General features: G+C 38.9%; 1 protein-coding gene across 1 annotated transcript; it reads left to right on the top strand.

Annotated features, from left to right (window-relative positions):
- Nucleotides 1-1,916: 1,916 nt before the first annotated feature.
- On the top strand, nucleotides 1,917-4,347 carry LOC147456434 (scarecrow-like protein 30). Its single transcript, XM_086514907.1, has one exon. It carries the CDS (start codon nucleotides 2,009-2,011, stop codon nucleotides 4,169-4,171), a length of 2,163 nt encoding a protein of 720 aa, XP_086371033.1. The 5' UTR covers nucleotides 1,917-2,008; the 3' UTR covers nucleotides 4,172-4,347.
- Nucleotides 4,348-23,444: the final 19,097 nt, after the last annotated feature.

The raw sequence follows: 23,444 nt of genomic DNA, 5'->3' as shown, positions 1-23,444 counted from the left end.
CTGCAGGGCTTAGCCAGTAACAAATAAGAAGCATAATTGATAGCCTTGTGACATGTGTCCCCCTTTTCCCTTTTGTGAGAGCTTTATGTAATAAAATAATTTATTTAAACTCTCATTGGACCTTTTAGTCTTCTGGCCAATAGGATTCCTAGGGATGTGGGAAGACTTTTTAGTCTTCCCATAACCATCCAATATTTTCCACCTTTAGCCATTGGACTTATTAGTTAATTTTTGGAACCTTAGCCTATGGAAGTCTTAATAGAGCTGCCCTTAGGTCTTTTAATCCCCATTGAAGCACATTGCACTTTTGTAGATTGTCCCCCTTTGGATCCCTATTTTCCCTCCTCTGGATCCTTGTTGAGATCGATCTGGCAACCTTACCAGTATTCTAGCTTTTACTCCCCTGGTACTCCCCCATATTAAATGCTCAGTTTAACATGAGAAAATCATTTGGGAGAATTGGATATTAGTTTTTATGACAATCCCTAGGGTAGATAGCCCTTTGTGCCACCATTGTGGCTTAGGGAGCGGGGTTTCAACAAGAGTCCTTTGGTTGTAAGCTATAATGACTCAGATACCTTGGAATACTATGTAATTATATTAACTTAGAGAAGACGGAGAGGATAAACGTATTATAGCAAAACCACCATAGGAGTGCATAATAATCACTAGGAACGCGATCAATGGTAGCTCTAAGTACAATCTCAAGTACTAGAAGCTTCACACCTGGGGTGCTAAAATATGATTAGACGTCCTCGTTGCCTCCAATAATCTAGGGTGTAGGCCTTGTACGTTCTACCATCCTCCCTAATAGGACCCACCAATTCATTTCAAAAGACAAATGAATAGAAATGAGATTGGGTGACAATTTTAAACCTTACAAGTAGAAGTTGGAAGGGTTTATACGAAAGGTTCACAAGTAGTTGATGATCTTTTGCCAAATGACTCTCTCTCTCTCTCTCTCTCTCAAGCTAGCACCAAGCCACGTGCACAACTGTGCTACATAGGCATGCCCATGAAACCTCTCGAGCCTTGCCCACCAACGAGTTGTTAGCCAAAGGTGAAAGTTGTCTGTCTTGCTATCAGTGTCGAGCAAGAAGGTGCGATATTGGCCGATCTAGTCTCTTCTTGTGTCACCACGCTTATCGTGATCAACTATGTCTATGATCCACAAATGCACTCTCCTAAAGTCTTTACCTTAGGCCCCTGTCACACTAGGGTACTCGCCCCTCTCCCGCTTCAGGCTTGGCCACAACAATGCTGTCACACGCGGCTGAAGACACAGAAAAGCGATTCTCTGTAGAGCGAACCAGCGAAAGCCAAGTGGTAGCGTCTCGGACTATTGCACATGCTATTAGAGACCAAAACCTGTGGAAATATTTCGCACGTCGCCTTTTTGCAATTGGGCTTCGATGGAAAAAAAATGGCCGAGGGGGGTTTGCCCGCTCTCCCTCTCTTAGCACGAGCACAACCAGAGCAGCCGGCCAGCCAAAGAGAATCTTGCACGGGCGAGTGCATACGTGTCGAGTGCTCTTTTTGGCCGGCAAGTGGCTGGCTGGCCGCTGTTGCCCACGCCTCACCTCCCCCGGCAACGTCTCCAGCCTCCTGCCATCCAATCAAAAGTCTGCAACCCTCTTCCACTCGCTGGCCGAGCTGCTGCCGGAGAGGTTGTGCTCAATATTGCCAGCCAGCAAGGGAAGATTCTCCAGCATCAACTGTTGGCTGCCCAGCTGCCGTCCGGCTCGTTGTGCTAGAGCTATCTCTCTCTCAGAGTTCTGTGACCTGTTATAGCAGGGCCCAGGCCCTCGTGGCTCGTGAGAACAATGTGCCCCTAGCCCTAGCCCACAAGATACTGACGGACTTTCTATCTGCTGGCGAGTCGGTGGCCGACCCTGCGTCAAGTTTTCTTGGAGCACGTTTTAGAATGCTTTCGCACGGCTCTACCCTGCAGGCTGCAGCTCAGTGTTAAGTAGACTAGGTATCCTCTGACTCTTCTTGCATTGCTCGCATGGAGGCCTTCCTCTCTCCTTCATGGTATCCCAACCCCTTCTCCCACTCGCAATCCACCAATGAGGTGTACAGTAGCCTGCCCTATTCCCTGCTCGTTGAGGAGCAGGGCTTTGATCGCCCTTTCACGCCGTCGTCTCCATCGCTTGACATGGAAGCAGCTCTTCGTCATCTGAGTAGTACCTGTGATTCGGAGCTGAGCGCTAGCTCAAATTCCTTCGATGAGCCCGATGCCCCTTTTACACCCTCCTCTCCATCTCTTGACATGGAAGCAGCTCTTCAGCATCTCAGAACAAGTAGCTGTGATTCGGAGCTTAGCAGCAGCCCAGTATCTGTCGATGACCCCGATGTGCTTATGGTCGATCCCTTCCTTGATTACCTCAATGAGGTGTTAATGGAAGAGCAGGGGGAGGGGGGCGTCGATGTCTCTTGTATGCGGCAAGATGTCGAAGCATCTTACAATGCCATTGTAAGCAGCCTCTACGACATAATAGGTGAGTGTTCACCGCTTGATTCTACATCCTCTAAGAGCAGCTTGACAAGGGAAAGCCAGGTGTCGAACAACACTTTTCCTGCATGTTGTGGTTCTGATGTAAGTTTAGGGCAGGAGAAAGCAGGAAAGAGTTCTTCTCATGCACATAAGGGTCCCTTCGAGACAGCCCATACTGGTGAGGGTCCTGTTGTTGGAGGCATAAGTTTTTTGAGGTTTAATGGTGTGAAAGCGCAGGATCAGGAGCAGACTAGCAATTTCGACCTCCTACTACCAAATGACGACAAGTCTAACACAAAACCAAGCAGCGTAGAGATATCATTTGAGGAACTTAATGTTAATGCTGGCTATGCAGATCTGTATGTCGGAAAGCCTAGTCTCCCTGAAACTTCAACAACCACTGGTAAAGCCACAAAACTCAATGGAAGTAAGAAGAACACTTCAAGAGCGGCACGGAAGGGTGGTCAATCTGTCAGAAATGCTAGTGCTGAAGTAGGCGGGTTTTTGGATTTGAGAGAGTTGCTTGTGAGCTGTGCCCAAGCTGTGGCAATGGGAGATGTGAAAAAGGCAAGTGAGATTTTGCAAGAATTGTACCAAGATCATGGTGTTTCCGAAAAAGGAAATGGCTTGCAGCGCACTGCTCACTATTTCTGTGACGCTTTAGTAGCGCGAATGGGAGGGAGGGGAGGGCACAAATATAGAACCATGTGTGAAAACATGCCCTCTATGGTGTCTTTCTTAAGACCCTTAAAAATGTGGTATGGGGTGAGTCCATACATGAAACTTATGTATTATTTTGCAAATCAGAACATTCTGAAGTCAGCAGAGGGCGCTTCGAGGTTGCATATTTTGGATTATGGGAGTTTTTATGGATTGCAATGGCCTTGCCTTATAAATGCATTGGCAGATCGGGCGGGGGGCCCTCCTTTACTTGTCATCACAGGCATAGATTGTTCTAAACCAGGCCTCAATTCCTTAGAATGGCTCCAGGAGAGTGGACGACGGCTGGCTGCATATGCTAGGACTTATAATGTGCCCTTCCGATTCCATGCCATTGTCTCTGATCACTGGGACGACATTGATCCCGCCTCTCTCCATCTTCATGAAAGTGAGGTCCTTGTAATTAATTGCATGAAATGCCTTCGTCATCATGCGGACGAGAGTGTCAATTCAAGTTTGACGATTGCCCCTCGCCAAAAGCTGCTCATGAGCATGCGTAGCCTCAACCCACATCTTCTGCTTGTGGCAGAGATAAACTCAGCAAGCAATTCACCTTTCTTTGTCTCCCGCTTTCGTGAAGCCCTCTACTTATACTCTAACATGATGGACATGCTTGACACCCTTTGGAGTGATGATGAAGACAGGCTTGTTGTAGAGTCAAGAACCTGGGCCCGCGACATTCTAAATATAGTGGCATGTGAGGGTGCTGAAAGGGTGGAGAGACCCGAGACATACAGGCAATGGAATGCACGCATCAAAAGAGCGGGCTTTGAGTTGCAGCCTATTCCCTCAGTTATTCTCTCCCGATCAAGATCCTACGTAAAGCAGCACCATCATAAAGATTTTTTTGTACTTGATGATGCTAATGGATGGATGTTACTGGGCTGGAAGGGACGTGTTACATTCACTATGTCTGCATGGAAGCCCTACCTTTTAACGAATAGTGCCCCCTAGTTTTGGCGGGATCAATATGAAATATGTAGACAAAATATATCTAGTCTAGAAAGGGCATTCAATGATGGTGGAAAATATGTATGTTGTCAGGTGTAGGTTGTAATTCTTACAGAGAAATATGAGGTCGTTATTTAATATAGCTGTTTCTGAGCTTTGCAATTGAAAGCTTTTGTTGAGATTACAACTGCAAATTTTGCCATAGATTTCAGTTTTGACGTGGTGTGAATTCGACCACCATATCGGTATCGATTTTTCTTCGTTACATCGATATTTTTCTGGCATTTTGCTTAATGTGGAGAGCATGTCGACGACAGAAGACTAGCGTTAGTACTAAGAAGCAGGTTGATAGATTACAACAATGGAAATTTCCTTTACAAGGTAAGAGTAATTTCTTTGCTCTTTGTGCCATCAAGAAATTGATGCAATGTTAGGGATATTGAGTTATTTGTGTTTAGAAGCACTACTATCACTGTGTACATTTAGGATATTCTTTGGATCATAATTGTATTTAAGAAATGGAAAGGAATTTGCTACTAGGATTATTAGAGTACCAATTACTATCAACTTGTAGAGTACCAATTACTAGTTGAATTGGAGACTACTCTATTGAAGGTTGACCCTACTGGGGAACCTTATAAAGATGATTTTGACCCTATCTCAAACCGCATGAATATTTATTGTTTGGCATGAGAGAGGGATAGAGAAAATGGAAGCCTTCATAGAGGAGACAACAGATTACCTTAATCTTAGGGACTTGGTGAACACAAATATGGTGAATGAAGTTTGTGAGAGTTTGGTTGCACATGTGGAGTGTGTAGTCCAAGATGAACTACAAAGAAGTGACATGAAGGTGTATGAGATGGTCTTCCATGGGTGTGTCAGCACATTAAAGAACCATCTTATTTGGTGTTCATGAGTCATCCATAGAAGGAATTGACAATGTACGAGATGTGAGTATGCCCATAGAGCTTTTGAGGTTGTAGGAAATAAGGAGACTCAACCTTACCTTTGGGGTGGGGGGTCAAATGAGGAGGAAGAAGAGTCGAGAAAATTAGGTTCTTGCAAAAGTTTTTACAAGGAAGTATCATGCTATTCAAGAGCGCCTTCAAATGGGTCGCCCTTACAATTGAGTGCCCAATCAAGCATATATTGGGTCCCAACTCTTATTAAGTTAGTTGCTTCTCTCTTTGCACATGTCTTCCATCATTGTACCTCACCACATTGTTAACACTAGGTTAGTAATGGGACACTTTTATGTCCTGGGACACTTTTATGTCCTGTTAAGTGACCATTTTCCTTGAATTATGTCGAGTTTCAAAATGGATTTTGAGGTGCTATCTGTCTAGAAAGTTGTCTCATGAGCTGAAAAAAACTTGACATTTTTTTGGAATATGAATTCCATCTTCAACCTTGTCCTTGCACAATTCACAACCTAAACTGTGTGAAAAAACGGGTCCTGTTTTTGGCTTTTTTTAACTTTTTGCAACTATACCACTCTAGAATTCATGTTTGTGAGGTCTATAATGCTAGAGAACTATCTTTAGTAGTCCTCTACATGTCTAGATGCTTCTAGGGAGAAATAAATGTTAAAGTTGTAAGTTATGACCAAATAACAAAAATGATCAAATCCTGCTTTTTAGCCAATTTTAGCTCTTCTATGACTTTTTTGGTGGCTTTCATGATATCCAAATGTAGTTTTGATTTTCTATGTCGCATATTGTAACATAAAGCTAATATTCCTTGAGTTTTGGGGCACCTGATACCCTATTTTGCATAGTAGACAACGATGGTTGATTTTTTCAATTATAGAAGAAAACGAAACATTCTAGTATATCAAGTATATCTTTTTCAATCTTGTTACTTTCTGGTGACAACTACATGCATTTTGTAGGTAGTAACCATATCTAGTCATAAGGATCAAATTTGGCTAGATATTGAATAGTTTCTATGGGATTCTACAACTCATAATGTTGAACCCAGGTTTTTCATGTTTGCTGTATTTAACACTTCATCTTTGTCCCCAAGATTCCCCTAGGTAAGAGATGTATTATTCTTTTGACATGCTCCATGGCTCCTTATGAACCTAAAGGACAGTAGGGAACTACGAAAACATGTATATATTATTTGTATTGAGCGTGGCTATAGAAACTTTGATGATAGGTTTGCAGAATGATAAAAATTCAACTTTTTTGTACCTATTTCTTTTGGCAAAAGAAAAAATAGTGAGTGAGAGGCAATCATATGTTCTGATCACCAACCCATTGCAGTTAACTAGGGAATTTATCTCAAGTCCTACAAAAATCTATAATCTTATTTTTATGCAACAAAACGTGAGAAATGACTGTTTTGATGAAAATGTACTGGTCCATCAACTTTGGAGGCTTGGTGTGACCAAAAGATGAGAAATTTTACAAGTTTCTTATTTTTTCCATGTGTAGTAGTCCTTGAACTATAACCTCATGAAAGGATTTTACAAAATGAGTGGATCTACTATGGTTTTGGAGGTTTTTTTCAAAACCCTGAAAGGACACTTTTATGTCCTGTTAGGTTACCAACCTAGTGTTAACAACATATGAAGATAAACCAATGATGATTGATGGATATTTCCAAACCTATTTTGCCTACAAATATTTCACAATAAAACATGTGGTCTTCATGTTGTCCAAAAATTATACAAAAGATTCAAATGGATTGCAAACCCAAACGACCATGTCACCCACTTCAGGTAGGTAACATACATTCAAAAAGTGATTGACATCCACACAATGGTTTAGCACTTTGGACTCACTCTAGAGGGAAAGGTGTTAACATAATTCCACACCGATAGTTTCCATGCTTGATGGTGACCTGCACATATGTAGGTAAGTAGGTCTCATTGGCATTTTTGTAGATGGTGACTTTGCAAGATGGTTATAAATTTGGGCAGTACAATTAAAAGAGGTAGTCTTCAAGAACTAATTCTACTTAGGATGATGAGGCGGTATTTAAATGTCCAAAAACTTTCAGAACCAGGAACATACACGTAGGTGCAATTTCTAAACAAACAATGATTTAGACTAACGTTACTTAGGATACGTAGACAATATTCAACTATGGACAAACTTTCAACACTAGGAATATACATGTAAGTGCATATCTAAACACACAACACTCTAAAAAAACACAATACATGTTTTGTATAAGCAAGGGATGCAACCAAATACAAGATCTACACCATAAATATGAGTCCAAGATATGTTCCTTACTATGATTTTTGTGTCTTGAAAACAATTGAGGCACTACATTTGGTGAATTTTGGGAGCTAGAAAGCAAGAAATATGTGCCACATAACACAAGGCTTTTGCTTGAGAGGGAGAGAGGGAGGTGATCACGCTTTTTAAAGATTTACCATACAACGTATTGTTTTAAAGATCTCTTTTTTGGCAAAATGCATGGAATGGTGGTTTAAGTGCATGTACGCTACATGCATTTGAAATCTAAGCCTCTAGACGAGTTCTCAATATCTCTTAAACTTTGTATTTAATTTGCGTATAGACATGCAGACCAATTTTGTGACATTTGATTCGGTTTTGGAAAATTTTGCTTTTCGTGCTTTTCGGTGCTATTTTGTGAAAAGGAGAGCTGAATCTTTAATATACAACTCCCGAGGATGCTATGATTCAATCTTGTAAAAAGCTATTTTTAAAGTGCTTTTTACACAATTTTTAGTTTTTCATGCTTTTCGATGTAAAACGAGCCAATTTTTTTGTTCAGGTGGACAAGGAGGAGTTGTGGTTCAGTTCTCAAAAGATTTGCAATTTTTTCTTTTTATGCTATATTTAGTTATACATGCTTTTCGGTGTTTTTAAAAAGCAATGTGCTTTTTGAAATGACCTAAATCTAAAAATATTATTTTCAATCACTATTTGGGCCATGCGGTGGAAAAATGGGATTAAATCAAATTTTTATGACAATTATTTTTGTGAGAGGTTCAATATGGAAGTTTGTGAGAGCACATGTGGAGTGTGTAGTCCAAGATGAACTAGAAAGAAGTGACGAAGGTGTATAAGATGGTCTTCCATGGGTGTGTCAGCACATTAAAGAACCATCTTATTTGGTGTTTATGAGTCATCCATAGAAGGAGTTGACAATGTACGAGATGTGAGTATGCCCATAGAGCTTTTGAGGTTGTAGGAAATGAGGAGACCCAACCTTACCTTTGGGGTGGGGGTCAAATGAGGAGGAAGAAGAGTCGAGAAAATTAGGTTCTTGCAAAAGTTTTTACAAGGAAGTATCATGCTATTCAAGAGTGCCTTCAAATGGGTCGCCCTTACAATTGAGTGGCCAATCAAGCATATATTGGGTCCCAACTCCTATTAAGTTGGTTGCTTCTCTCTTTGCACATGTCTTCCATCATTGTACCTCACCACATTGTTAACAACATATGAAGATAAACCAATGATGATTGATGGATATTTCAGAACCTATTTTGCCTACAAATATTTCTTTTGTGCATGGAAGGCTTTCACAATAAAACATTTGGTCTTCATGTTGTCCAAAAATTATGCAAAAGATTCAAATGGAATGCAAACCCAAACGACCATGCCACCCACTTTAGGTAGGTAACATACATTGAAAAAGTGATTGACATCCACACAATGGTTTAGTACTTTGGACTCACTCTAGAGGGAAAGGTGTTAACATGGTTCCACACCGACACTTTCCATGCTTGATGGTGACCTGCACATATGTAGGTAAGTAGGTCTCCTTGGCATTTTTGTAGATGGTGACTTTGAAAGATGGTTAGAAATTTGGGCAGTACAATTAAAAGAGGTAGTCTTCAAGCACTAATTCTACTTAGGATGATGAGGCGGTATTTAAATGTTGGAAAAATTTCAAAACCAGGAACATACACGTACGTGCAATTCTAAACAAACAATGATTTAGACTAATGTTACTTAGGATACGGAGACAATATTCAACTACGGACAAACTTTCAACACTAGGAATATACATGTAAGTGCATATCTAAACACACAACACTAAAAAAAAACACAATACATGTTTTGTATAAGCAAGGGATGCAACCAAATACAAGAGCTACACCATAACTACGAGTCCAAGATATGTTCCTTACTATGATTTTTGTGTCTTGAAAACAATAGAGGCACTACACTTGGTGAATTTTGGGAGCTAGAGAGCAAGAAATATGTGCCACATACCACAATACTTTTTCTTGAGAGGGAGAGAGGGAGATGATCACGCTTTTTAAAGATTTACCATACAAAGTATTGTTTCAAAGATCTCTTTTTTGACAAAATGCATGGAATGGTGGTCTAAGTGCATGTACTCTACATGCATTTGAAATCTAAGCCTCTAGATGAGTTTCAATATCTCTTAAACTTTGTATTTAATTTATGTATAGACATGCATACCAATTTTGTGACATTTGATTCGGTTTTGGAAAATTTTCCTTTTCGTGCTTTTTGGTGCTATTTTGTGAAAAGGAGAGCCAAATCTTTACTCTACAAGTCCCGAGGATGCTATGATTCAATCTTGTAAAAAAGCTGTTTTTACGCATTTTTTGGTTATTCATGCTTTTCAATGTAAAACGAGCCAATTTTTTCGTTTGGGTGGACAAGGAGGAGTTGTGGTTCAGTTCTTGAAAGATTTGCAATTTTCTTCTTTTTATGCTATTTTTAGCTATACATGCTTTTCGATGTTTTTAAAAAGCAATCTGCTTTTTGAAATGACCTAAATCTAAAATATTATTTTCAGGCACTATTTGGGCCATGCGGTGGAAAAATGGGATTAAATCAAATTTTTATGAGAATTGTTTTTTTATAAAAGAGGCATCATAAATACGTCAGGATAGTTCATAATTAAGCCGAAAGTATTATGGTGTAGCCATGTTGGCTATAGGGTTGGGGGGAAACACACACAGCTTGGAGAAGACGAAGAAGCTCAAGACACACAACATAGAGTAGTATTACTTAGTTTTCAATGGAAAGATAAGATAGTCCTAGAGTGATGGGCTTATATACAATGCACGGGGGAAAAAACCTCCTAGTGAGTGAAAAAGTGCCATGGCAGTCCTAAGTGTGTTCACACACATCACTACCACATATGTATTGTATCAAAGCCCCCTTGGGAGTGATGCACTGAACAAGAGCTAGCACATAGAGTATAGGGAAGTGCCATACCGTGAGAACATGATGAGTCCATAAAGGAGGGGAGTAAGCCCAAAGCTTTGCGGAAAGCTTCGAACTTCTCATGAGACAATGCCTTTGTGAAAATATTTGCAAGTTTGTTTTGCGTTGGCACATAAGCCAAGTTGATCTCTCTTGTTGAGAGTCTCTCCATGATGTAGTGATAATGCACCTTAATGTGCTTTGTGCGAGCATGAAAATTGGGCTCCTCGCAACTGCCCATGCGCTCTAACTATCAATGTAGATGATGTTGGTAGTGTCCTGTCTAACACCAGTTCACCTCAAGGCATCTGAGCCGTATACATTCAACCGTAGCTATGAATATTGCCCTGTACTCAGCCTCACAATTGGAAGTGGCCATAGTAGGTTGCTTCTTGCTCAACCATCATATGCATGAATTGCCAAGCATGAAACAGAGACCGCTTGTGGACACTCACATGTCAAAACAACCAACCCAATTTGAGTCCAAAACAGTAGGTAAATTTGGTGACAATGATCCCCCTTGGGATAAAAGAATCAAAGATGTAAAGTGCCACTCAAGTAGGGAAATATCCTCTTGACAACCTACGAATTCTTAGACCCTCCGCTATGCATAAATCTGATGACCTATGAGACTGCAAACTAAATATCTGGCCTTGTGCTGCATACACAAATAAGGCATCCAACAACAATGTAAATACCTTTCATACCAATGGAATTTTTTCCAAGAGGCAAATCACATAAATTCCACGTGTCATTTTTTATAAGTGCATCATATTTTGATTGCATGGCAAACATCCAATTTTCTTAATTTTGTGCTTCATCAAAAGATAGAGGTTCCTCATAATCACACAAACTAGAAACATCCAAGGCATAACAATCAGATGCATAAGATGTATGGCAAGAATTTGAATGAGTACGACACTATCATGAAAAGTATGCAGAAGCCATTTTGGCATACCTCTAGCCTACTCATTCTCAGCCCTTCCCCATCACGTGCATCATGTACATCTGCATCGGTAGTAATAAGCTAATCCATAGCATTTTTTGAAACCCCCATAGGCTGTAATGTTGCCTCATTTAAATTAACATTCAAATTTCCACTACTTATAAGAGGCAATTTTTTTAATATATAAATGTCCTCTAAGCTTATATTACAGTCTCTAGTACATGATAACAAGGGCTGAACGGAATCTTCCACAAACACAACATCTTGTGAAACCAAGATACGCTTTTTTTTACGGATGGTACAACTTGTAACCTTTGCTTTCAGTATTGTAACCAACAAAAATGCATTTGACAGCCTTATCATCTAATTTTCTACGCTACGTTTGTGGCACCAAAGCATAAGCCAAACAATTAAAAACGCGCATGTGATCAGTAGATGGTTTTTCTATCATGCCATGATTCATATGGAGTCATAGTCTGCAAAGCATTCGTACGACACCTTCTAGGTACATAAGTGGCACACATGATAGCTTCAAGCCAAAACGAATGCAAAAAATATTGACTTTTAACCATACATCATGTCATTGCCGTAAGTGACATGTTTTCCTCTAAAGAACACCATTTTGCTAAGGTGTATATGGTATTATACATTGGTATTCTTTCTATCTCATGACTAGCCATAAATATTTAAATTCATAAGACATATACTCCCCTCTTCGATCAAAATAGAGGGTGTCCATAGTACATATAGAGACATTTTCAGCCGTAGCCAAAAATTGCTCGAGAGCCCAAAATGAGTTTAAATGGAAAATTTGAATAGACCTACCGATGCTCACCAAAGCTCAATGAAATCTAAGAAAGTGAGCAAGCGTGTGCTGGCACTATGATTGGGAGGATGCAACCAGCTCTGATACCAATTGTTGGAAATAGGGTTGCACGAAAACACACATAGCTTGGAGAAGACAAAGAAGCTCAAGGCACACAACAGAGAGTAGTATTACTTAGTGTGCAATGGAAATATAATATTTACCTAGATTAATGGGTGTATATACCGTTCACGGGGGGAAAACCTCCTATGAGGGAAAAAGTGCCGTGACGGTCCTATGTATGTTCACACACATCACCACCACATATGTATGATAACAAGCCAAGGGAGAGAACCATCTGGAGTTGTGAGTTTGATGAGAGTGGTTCATGTATGTTTTATGGCTTGTTTTGGTGACTTTATTCAAGAGTTTGATGTCCATAAACTTATATGGGGGTATATGATTAGTCAACCCAAACCATTGTTGTGTCTCTCCGCTTTCATGATGTGAAACATGGTTAAAAGGTGTAGAACTTACTTGATTGAAGTGTATATATTAATTGTGCAGTGATGGAACACGGTGATATATTCCAGAATATTAGAGAAAGTGTGTAAGCCCAAGTGATGCTTACAAGAAAGAGTTGTATGGGAAATGCCTCTTAAAACATGCAAGGCAAGTTGAGATGTTGGAGTCCATGTGATAAGTGGCAAAAAGAAAAGTGGGAGAGAGACTACATGTATTGCACGAGGAGCCCAAAAAGTCCTATTCTATAAAAAATTTAGATTTAAACTTGTTTCTATAAAATCGTCCCTCCAAAAACAAATAAAACGGCATTTTGAGTAGGAAGAGGAAGGACAAAGGGGAAAAAAGGAAGAGAGGGGCTTCTTCTTGGATGATCTTTCTCTCTCCTATTTTGTGCAAGAAAAGTGATGTGAAGAAAAGAAGAAGACTGGAAGTGGATGAAGACAATGAATCAACAAAGGAGATGGGAAAGACGATGTAGGAAGTTTTCTCACAAGGTTTGAAGATAGAGTGTTGTTGATGCTTGACAGGCAACAATTACATCAAGGAAATAGATGTTTGGGATTTGGTTTTACAAATTGAGGTGCATACCAATGATGGCATATGCAATAGGATTGCAATTAGGGTTCTCATAATCTATAATGGGACTTGTTACCAATCCTAAGCATAAACCATAGCTCGTGTGAAGATTATTCCCTAGGTTTCTAATGTTTTTGGGTTATCAGGTTCAGTTTCAATCACTTCATTATACAAGTTTATAAGAATCTATAAATTCAGTAGATTGGGCTCTTACTATATGTTTCTCATTATGTGCTACTATTAATCCTATGATATTCACCAAATATATGTTATCTCCTACAAATCGTCCTCTAATGGCACTTATGCTCTCATATTAACTCTCCAATATCTCTTACTATACCATATGCACTTATTTTTGTTTTTTCTTCTCTCCTCTCTCAACTCTCTCACAGCCAGTAGCCCGATGCTTTCCTGGTAGACCCTCAAGAATCGTGCAACATATTTGGTGAACCCGACGTGAAATTGATGCGGGTGAGAGGTGTAGATGGAGAAGCCATAATAGTTGATGAATTCTATTGAACAACTAAATTCCAAAGGGTTTGATGGAAATGTAGTAGTTTAGAATTTTTTAAAGATGATCCAATTGGTTCAATGATATCTGTTTGAAGTGGAATCCCATGACAAAAAGGAAAATTGATGATGCACTAGAGATGGCACTTGATGCCATTTATGACCATTGTTGTGTATTTCAAGGACATGAGCCAAAGTGTTTCCTTGTATGCTATGAAGCGGAGATGAAGATTCAAGGGGTTCTAGAGGATCGGATAGTTGTAAATTTTCAAGGAGTTGTAAATTATTAGTTTAAAGATCAGGTTCAAGAGCTAGTGAAAACATATCCCACACAATGGGAATATTTTACAGATGGATTTATTCAGGGAATCTCAAGGATTATGGACTTGGAAATGAAGTAGATTACTGGGAAAAGTCAGATTTCTTTTACTAAAGTTGATGGGATTTGATGCAAGTACTAAACTATGCAGAATTTGGAAACAGGTTTGTGCAAACTTAGCAACAAAGAAAGATTCTTTGGAGGATGTTGCACAAATTGAAGGACTATAAATTGAAGTCAATGCAGGTTTTCCACGGGATGTCTAAGTTAGTGGTCCTCGAGCGAGTACTTCCGAGCAAACAAGAAACCGAGTGAGCATAAGCAATGAAAAAAATTAGATCAAGATCTCAAGAGTCACTTTATAGAGTATAGTGTAGCAAAGTAACCATGTTGCATGTCAAATAGTCTCAAACAAAAGAACCATACTCTTCCTTTAATGTGTTCACACACACATTGATACACAGTCATATTGTAATAGGACTAATTTTTGAAGTTCTTAAAGTCGAAAAGAATATAGTACGGCATATCTTTCGTTTAACACGATTTGAAAGATTGTTGAATAGTCTATTAAATAGAGCTTATATGAATGAGTTTGAGATATTAAGAGAGAACATATATTCTTTTTTTAAAAATAATACACTAAAGACGTATTTGATAAAGATTAATGAATAATAGATAGTATGTCTATGAATAAAAGAATTGAGATTTTTATTAACATCAGTGTTTTATATTTATGTGTTTTAGCTTAAAATGCATGGGTAGGCTTAAAATAAGTTGAAAAAGTAGTGGGGACGTAAAAATAGAGGTTTTATGAGTCACGACCTAAAAGTTAAGTTTTCAACCAAATAAAGACGTTTTTCGCAATTCTTGTAGACCAGACCTATTCCCGTCGTTTTGAGTACTTGGATTGATCTGTTCTGAGTTTGTTTGTTAAAGTTATGATGAAAACAAACAGAAGACAGCAGCAGTGTAGTATACACAGGGACAGACAGACATACAACATCATACAACTCTCCCTGCTATCAACCAAGAAGTGTATTTGTTTCTTCATGGTGGACTATTGCAATTGAAATTATGAAGGTACATAATTATGTTTGTTTACTTTGATTATCATGTTGAATTGGTTGCACGAGTATGTTCTTTTGGCTATTTTGTAGGCGATGCAGAAATCAATGTGTGAAACAGGATCTGTGCAAAGTGTCATGATAAAAATCTAACCTTCACGGATCGCTTAGCGATCACGTTCTTATCTTATTCTTGCAGGTACACTTGGTGAGAAAATTGAGTTGACTGAACGCCTATTAAGCGGCTATTTTGAGAAGTTGCAGGTTTTTCGAAGAAAAGAAGGATAAAAGCACGATGGGTGGTGCGTTTGGGGATCATTCATAGATCTCCTCTTCTGCGAGTGCGAGTGCGAGTGAGACGCTGCATGCAAGCGGAGTGAAGCTCGGGGGTGGTCGGGAGGTTCGAGCTCCGTACAACGGAGTGCGTCCATATTCAATTGCTCCTCTGTTGTATCAAAACTCTATAAAAATTCATCAATACAAAGATCTCTTTTTCTGTCGATCTCTATTATTCTGTTCCTGTGACAACTGGTATCAGAGCAAGCAGTTGATTCTGGACATGGACGGATACGAGAGAAAGATGAAAGAGCAAGAAAAACTGATTCGATGACTACAAGAAGCTCTAGAAATTGAAAATCGGGACCGTGCTGAGGCTCTGCGGGGCAAAGCAGCACGAGAGCCTGATATCTATGTGGACCTTCATGGCGAACATGAAGGCAAAAACCATGCTATTCCACGAGGAAACAATAATCATCATGGCGGCGCTGGGGCACCTGGCCGTGGTGATGATGGGAACGGTGGTGGACGTAGAGGTCGTCAATGCGAAAAAAGAAATGATGACGATATGGAAGAAGCGACAACCAAATCATTCTTAACGAAGGCTAAGTTTAAAGAGTTTGATGGCATAAGAAAGATATGAGAAGATTTAGAAGCGTGGATTGAAGAACTCAAAGATTTGGATTATACTTTCAATATCGAGAACACGACCACCAAACTTTCGAACGCTCGAGCAAGGTGACCGATAAGACAGTACGTATCACGATGGCTCAATTGGAGACTTTTGGCGATGCGTACGATAAAGGTAAGTCATCTACCCCTTCTTTGTGATGTTTTATGTCTTTGATACGTCCTTTCAAAGCTTTTGTGATCGAATTTATGCGTAAAAGTTGAGATTTAAATTTGAATTTCATAATTGATTTGGATATTTGACTGCTTCTTATCGTCTAAATTGATTTGGATAGTATTCACTGCTTCTTATCGTCTAAATTGATTTGGATAGTATTCACTGTTTCTTATCGTCTAAATTGATTGAGAAATTAAACTTGAAATTAAATCAAGAAGTTAAAAGACTTGTGGACTTAACCACTGGTAATAATAGTTTCACGAAAGAGTTAGTAGAAAATTTGTTTTTTTTCTTTGAAGAGTCGGAAGCATAAAGATGGTTTCTATATCATAAACATTGATATGCATGATGTTATCATTGGTATCAATTAGATGATTGAAAATCATGTTTTGATTGATTGTTAAGAAAGAAAAATGATGATAAGTCACACTCTTCGTAGAAAGAAAGAGATTCTAAATCTAGTTTTAGCCATGGAATTGATAAGGTGACTTAGATAAGAGTGTGAGACGTTTCTTGTGTTTGCTAATGAGATTAAAGAAGAATCTGGGGATAAATAGAAAGAGACAAATCCAGTGTAGAGGATCTCTTACATGAATTTAAGGATGTGTTTCCGGATGATCTTCCTGGTATGCCTCCGCCTAGAGCGGTAGAATATGCCATAGATCTATATCCAGGAGCAACACTTTATTCAAGGGCTCCATACATGTTCAATATTGATGAGCTTAAAGAGATCAAGATACAACTTGATGATATTTTGAGAAAGGGTTTCATTAAACCTAGTGTATCTCCTTGGGATAGTCCTGTGTTATTCCAAAAGAAAAAGAATGGTACATATAGGTTATGCATTGACTATAGGGGATTAAACAACCAGACCATTAAGAACAAATATCCTCTTCCTCACATAGATGAATTGCTTAGAAAATTGAGTGGTGCCACAATATTTTTAAAGATTGACCTTCGTTCTGGCTACCATTAAATCCGCATTAAGGCCGAGGACATTCCAAAGACTGCTTTTCGTACACGTTATGGGTATTACGAATTTACAGTCTTACTTTTGGTTTGACTAATGCACCAACAAATTTCATGTGCTAATGAATAATATTTTTCACCCATATCTTTATGACTTCATTCTGGTATTCTTGGATGATATTTTTGTGTATTCTAAGAATGAAGAAGATCATGCATTGCATTTAAAGAAAACATTTGAAGTTTTGCGTGAACATAAATTGTATGCCAAAGCAAGTAAGTGTTCTTTTGCAAAGGATCAGATTGTGTATTTGGGAAGAGTGATTTCTAAAGAGGGGATTTACATTGATCTTGATAAAGTTAAGACTATTGTGGAGTGGTCAATACCTAAGTCAGTAAGGGATGTAAGAAGCTTTATGGATCTAGCACAATATGAGAGAGCACACATTAAATATTTCTCTAAGATAGCAAGTCCTTTGACCGAATTGACCAAGAAAGACAAGGGTTTTGTGTGGAGAAGAAAATAAAGTTGCAGATGCATTGAATCGTAGGCCTATGTGTAATTTGTTGACTGTTGTGCGGTCCAATTTGATTGATGATATACATGCTGAAGTTGAAAATGATTCTTTTTATATGCCTATTTTGAAATTCTTGCGTGAAAATATTGGTGAGATGTATGAGAACAGATATCACTTGTATAAGGGAAATCTGTATTATTATGACCGCTTGTGTATTCCTGCAAATTCTGCTTTTAAGAGTCAAATTCTGCATGAATGTCATAATTCACCTTTTTCTGGTCATCCTGGATTGAATAAGACATATGAAAAGATTAAAAGTTCATTCTTTTGGCCGTGTATGAAATTGGATGTTAAGAATTATGTGCGTGAGTACTTTCAATGTCAACAAGTTAAGATTGAACATAAGAGGATGCCTTGTGACCTTCAACCCTTAGACATTCCTTTACAGAAGTGGGAGTCTATATCCATGGACTTTATCATTAGACTTCCTACTACTCGTGGGGGGCGTGATTCAATCTTTGTGGTGGTAGATAGACTCACAAAACAAGCTCACTTTTTTCCTGTAAAAATAAATGATACTGCATTGATCATTGCACGCTTGTTTGTGAAAGAGATATTTTGTCTGCATGGCATGCCCAAAAGCATAGTGTTTGACAGAGATTCTAAGTTCACTTCTCATTTTTGGAGAGCGACTTTTGACTCTAATATAGGTACCCAGTTACGCATGTCTACTGCTTTTCATCCTCAAACTGATGGGGAAACGGAGAGAGTGAATCATATTTTAGAAGATATGTTACGAATGTATGTCAATGAAAACCAATCTAATGGGAATGAATATCTGCCTTTGATTGAATTTGCATATAACAGTTCATATCATTCATCTATTAGGATGACTCCGTTTGAGGCAATGTATGGCTATAACTGTCGCACACCTATTAATGTTCTTAACTCGAGGAATAAAGTAGAACTGTCACGTGAGATGCTTGAGAAAATGGATAGCGAGTTGGACAAAATCAGGGGAAATATTAGAGAAGCTTAAAAGAGACATAAATTGTATTATGACAAGAAACATCGTGCTGTGGAGTATGAAACTGGTGATATGGTTTTCTTAAAGGTTATTCCTGAGAAGTCTCAATTGATTCTTGGAAAGGGTAGAAGATTGTCTCCATGATTTGCTGGGCCATTTAAAATTTTTAAGCTCATTGGTTCATTAGCTTACAAATTGGAATTGCCTTCTCGTGTTAAAGTGCATCTTGTATTTCATGTGAGTTTATTGAAAAAGTATGTTCCTAATGTGCATCATGTTTAACATGACAATTCTAAGTTGACAGATGACGAAACATTGACTGTAGAACAAGACTTAGTGCTAGATAGGTGTGTTAAACATCTGAGAAATACAGACATTGTGGAAGTTTTGGTTAAGTGGATAAACTATACACTAGAGGATGCATCATGGGTTGTTCTTAGTGTTTTGCAAAAAGAATTTCCCTCTCTTTCCAACTCTGAGGACAGAGTTAATTTTGATAAGGGGAGAATGTAATAGGACTAATTTTTGAAGTTCTTAAAGTCGAAAAGAATATAGTACGGCATATCTTTCGTTTAGCACGATTTGAAAGATTGTTGAATAGTCTATTAAATAGAGCTTATATGAATGAGTTTGAGATATTAAGAGAGAACATATATTCTTTTTTTAAAAATAATACACTAAAGACGTATTTGATAAAGATTAATGAATAACAGATAGTATGTCTATGAATAGAAAAATTGAGATTTTTATTAACATCAGTGTTTTATATTTATGTGTTTTAGCTTAAAATGCATGGGTAGGCTTAAAATAAGTTGAAAAAGTAGTGGGGACGTAAAAAAAGAGGTTTTATGAGTCGCGATCTAAAAGTTGCGTATTTAGCCAAATAAAGACGTTTTTCGCAATTCTGTCCGCGTAGCCTTGTAGACCAGACCTATTTCCGTCGTTTTGAGTACCTGGATTTCTTTGTTCTGAGTTGGTTTGTTAAAGTTGTGATGAAAACAAACAGAAGACAGCAGCAGTGTAGTATACATAAGGACAGACAGACATACAACATCATACAACTCTCCCTGCTATCAACCAAGAAGTGGATTTGTTTCTTCATGGTGGACTATTGCAATTGAGATTATGAAGGTACATAATTATTTTTGTTTACTTTGATTATCATGTTGAATTGGTTGCACGAGCATGTTCTTTTGGCTATTTTGTAGGCGATGCAGAAATCAATGTGTGAAACAGGATCTGTGCAAAGTGTCATGATAAAAATCTAACCTTCACGAATTGCTTAGCAATCACGTTCTTATCTTATTCTTGCAGGTACACTTGGTGAGAAAATTGAGTTGACTGAACGCCTATTAACCGGCTATTTTGAGAAGTCGCAGGCTTTTCGAAGAAAAGAAGGATAAAAGCACGACGAGTGGTGCGTTTGGGGATCATTCATAGATCTCCTCTTCTGCGAGTGCGAGTGCGATTGAGAGTGCGAGTGTGAGTGCGAGTGAGACGCTGCATGCAAGCGGACTGAAGCTCGTGGGTGGTCGGGAGGTTCGAGCTCCGTACAACGGAGTGCGTCCATATTCAATTTCTCCTCTGTTGTATCAAAACTCTATAAAAATTCATCAATACAAAGATCTCTTTTTCTGTCTATCTCTATTATTCTGTTCCTGTGACACATATCCTTGCTTCGGGACCATCTTGCTAAGCATATTTCAAAACTCTATTTGTGCAAACTTATTCTCCATGGTAAATTCACATGTTACAATTTTCATAAGTTCGTGCACAAATAGATCAAAAGATGGTAACTCAAATGCCACATGTCCATCATAATGCATAGGTAGCTCTTGAACTTGAATGATATCCTTTGCTTGCTTGAGTGTCATGTATAGGTTGCTTTGTTGAAGGCATTGCATGTAGTATACCAGCTACTCTGGAGGGACCATCGGACTATTACTAGTGTGTCCTTCATTCCAATGCCTTGTGTGCTTTCAATAGCGATGCGAACCTTCTAGAATTGACATTGGCCATGATTGAGAAGCAAGATTTATTCACCACTAGCAAGTTCAATAGCCTTTATCTTCACTTGCTCTCACATTAGAGTTAATGGATGCAAATTGAATGCATTATTATTTCATAACGTTGTATCACAAAAGATATAGAAATTGCATAGATGCTATCATCAAACATAAGAACAATCTTGTGGCCACATTGTCGTCTATAAATAGTTATGTGTCTAGCCATGGTTGACTGCAGGATGAGAAATTTCAAACTCCAAGAAAACCTTTTTGAGAAATCATAAAAAAGAGCAAAACCCCACAAGGTACATAGAACTTAAATTATAATAGAAATATTTAGCATCAAATTACATATTACAATCTATCTATCATTGTCTCTAAACATCCAGAGCATTCCTTATGAATTTAATCATCCACCCTTGTATTAACTCCTTGATTATCCAAGATTATGCTCCCTCCTCTGAATCACACCTTGTGGTCATCAATATTAAAGCCATGGTAGATGCTTGGACAAGTAAAAGTGTGTGTGCGTGTGCGGACAATGTTATGGAGGGGGGAGGAGGGTTTTTCAATACATATTATTATGGCAAGTGCTTCTAAGGAAGTTATAGAAGAAGTAGCTTTGGTAGATCGTATTGGTAGGTTGGAGCCAATATGAACAATGTGTATTTGCACCTTATTGAAATTGGAGATAAATTTTTTTTGAATGAGTGACTCCATTTTGTCTAGATCGCAAAAAAGATATTTCAGCGTATAATCATGACACTTGAGAAACGAAGAGGAAAAGGAAAATATCCATCACATCACATACTTGAAAATAATAGTTTTCATGGACTACAGACACTCTTAGAGTTTTCATGGTGAGTTGCAAAAGAGGAGGCCCCAATCACGAGGACTCTGTGGACATGGCGGGAGCGGTGATGAACATCATAAGGTACTGTCAACATGAATGATAATCACCACTTGCATGCAACAACTTGGCAATCACGTCTTATGCAATGCCTTCACAATCACCTCGACCCCAACTTTCAACGAGAACAAAGATGAAGAGTTTGGGTGTGTGTGTGTGTGTGTGTGTGTGTGTGTGTGTGTGTGTGTGAGAGAGAGAGAGAGAGAGAGAGAGAGAGAGAGAGAGAGAGAGGTTCGTCTTCCACAGTTACGGATCACAGCTGAGGAATCTTTTATCAAACACTAGCCTTTCTGATCATGCATCAAAAATGACTTTGATGCGCCGATGCCCTTGTTCAACAATCACTACCTCCACCTTCTTCTAGAGTTCCACAAAAGTGGGCCTGACTCCGCCACTGAGCAGCGAGCTCTACATGGAAGGGGTGTGCATGCTCTCAACCAATCTAGCCAATTACGCTCTCTCTCTCTCTCTCTCTCTCTCTCTCTCTCTCTCTCTCTCTCTCTCTCTCTCTCTCTCTCCTCTCAAACTGAGCGCCGCCTCTATAAGTCACTCACAATGCTCGAAAAACCTAGGTTTAGTGTAACCCCACCTACAAATTTTGAGATTTACCTTCAAATTTTATAGTTGAAGGTGAGAAAACCTCCAAATTTTGACAAAAAATTAGTGTAAATTGATATAAAAACCTTCAGATTTAGTCACTTTACCTCTATTGTTTCTAACATGTAGGTTTGACAAGTTTTTGGATTTTTTTTTTCGAGCAGTGGTCACTCACTCTCAGCGGCTGAGTTTAGTGAATTTTCAGTGTCGTGTCTCTTGTTCACTCGTAGGGCTTCTCTCTGTCACACACTCTCAGAGTCTCAGAAGCAAGTCAGTCTCTCTCTCTTTCTCTCTCTCTCTCTCTCTCTCTCTCTCTCTCTCTCTCTCTCTCTCTCTCTCTCTCTCTCTCTCTCTCTCTCTCTCTCTCCCCCTCTCCCTCTCTCTCTCTCGAAAAAAACTTTAGAAAGACATTTCAAAAAAATCAGATACAAGCCCGTCCAAAAGACTCAAAAGTTCCTCAACGTCCATCTTATTGATGGCTTCAACCACAGTGGAAATGCTCGTAGAATGTGTCTTTTAAGAGTTCTATGATAGAAATCAAAATTCATGAGCCTTCTTCCTCTCCTAGCTTACGCACTAATTAGACACCTCTTCACTTCCTAATAGCAGGAACATTGGTACGTTGATTGTGGTTCTGCATATCCTCCTTGCGTCTAAACCTCTGTGGTGGCTCCCAAATTATTCTTGTTGTGCGGGATCTTACATGGACAACGTGAGAGCGAATGGCGCATGAAACGCAGTACTGCATTTTGGCGTAAATCTTGAAAAGTGCATACCCATCATAAACGAAAGCATCATGCACATCTCACAGAGAAGCTTGTTCAACAATGTTCCTTACAAGAAACCGCTTGACAACATTGTCCTTGGCACACATCGCCCACAGTTGGAGCATCTGATGGGGTTGGTGTGACCTCTTCCATGCTTGTTACGTCCACCATTGTGACGCTTGACCATCATGATTGCTTATGCTGCAACTCGTTCTACTTCCTTTTCGTCATGGAGATCTCTCTCTCTCTCTCTCTCTTTGTTTAGTGATATCTTTGGCTTATTCCAATTAAACACCAATTTCAAGTGTTATGCAGCATAAGGGAACCCTATGCTGACATGATAAGACATTAAACTTGCATTGTGAGAGAGCAGTTGACATGATAAGACATTACCCTATGTTGAAATGATAAGACATTAAACTTGCATTATGCTGCACAACACTT

This window comes from Adiantum capillus-veneris, chromosome 6, assembly GCF_014529385.1.
Source record: "Adiantum capillus-veneris isolate H3 chromosome 6, ASM1452938v2, whole genome shotgun sequence".
Lineage (NCBI taxonomy): Eukaryota > Viridiplantae > Streptophyta > Polypodiopsida > Polypodiales > Pteridaceae > Adiantum > Adiantum capillus-veneris.
Note: the sequence above shows the minus strand (reverse complement) of the source record. Positions and strands in the feature narration are given on the sequence as shown.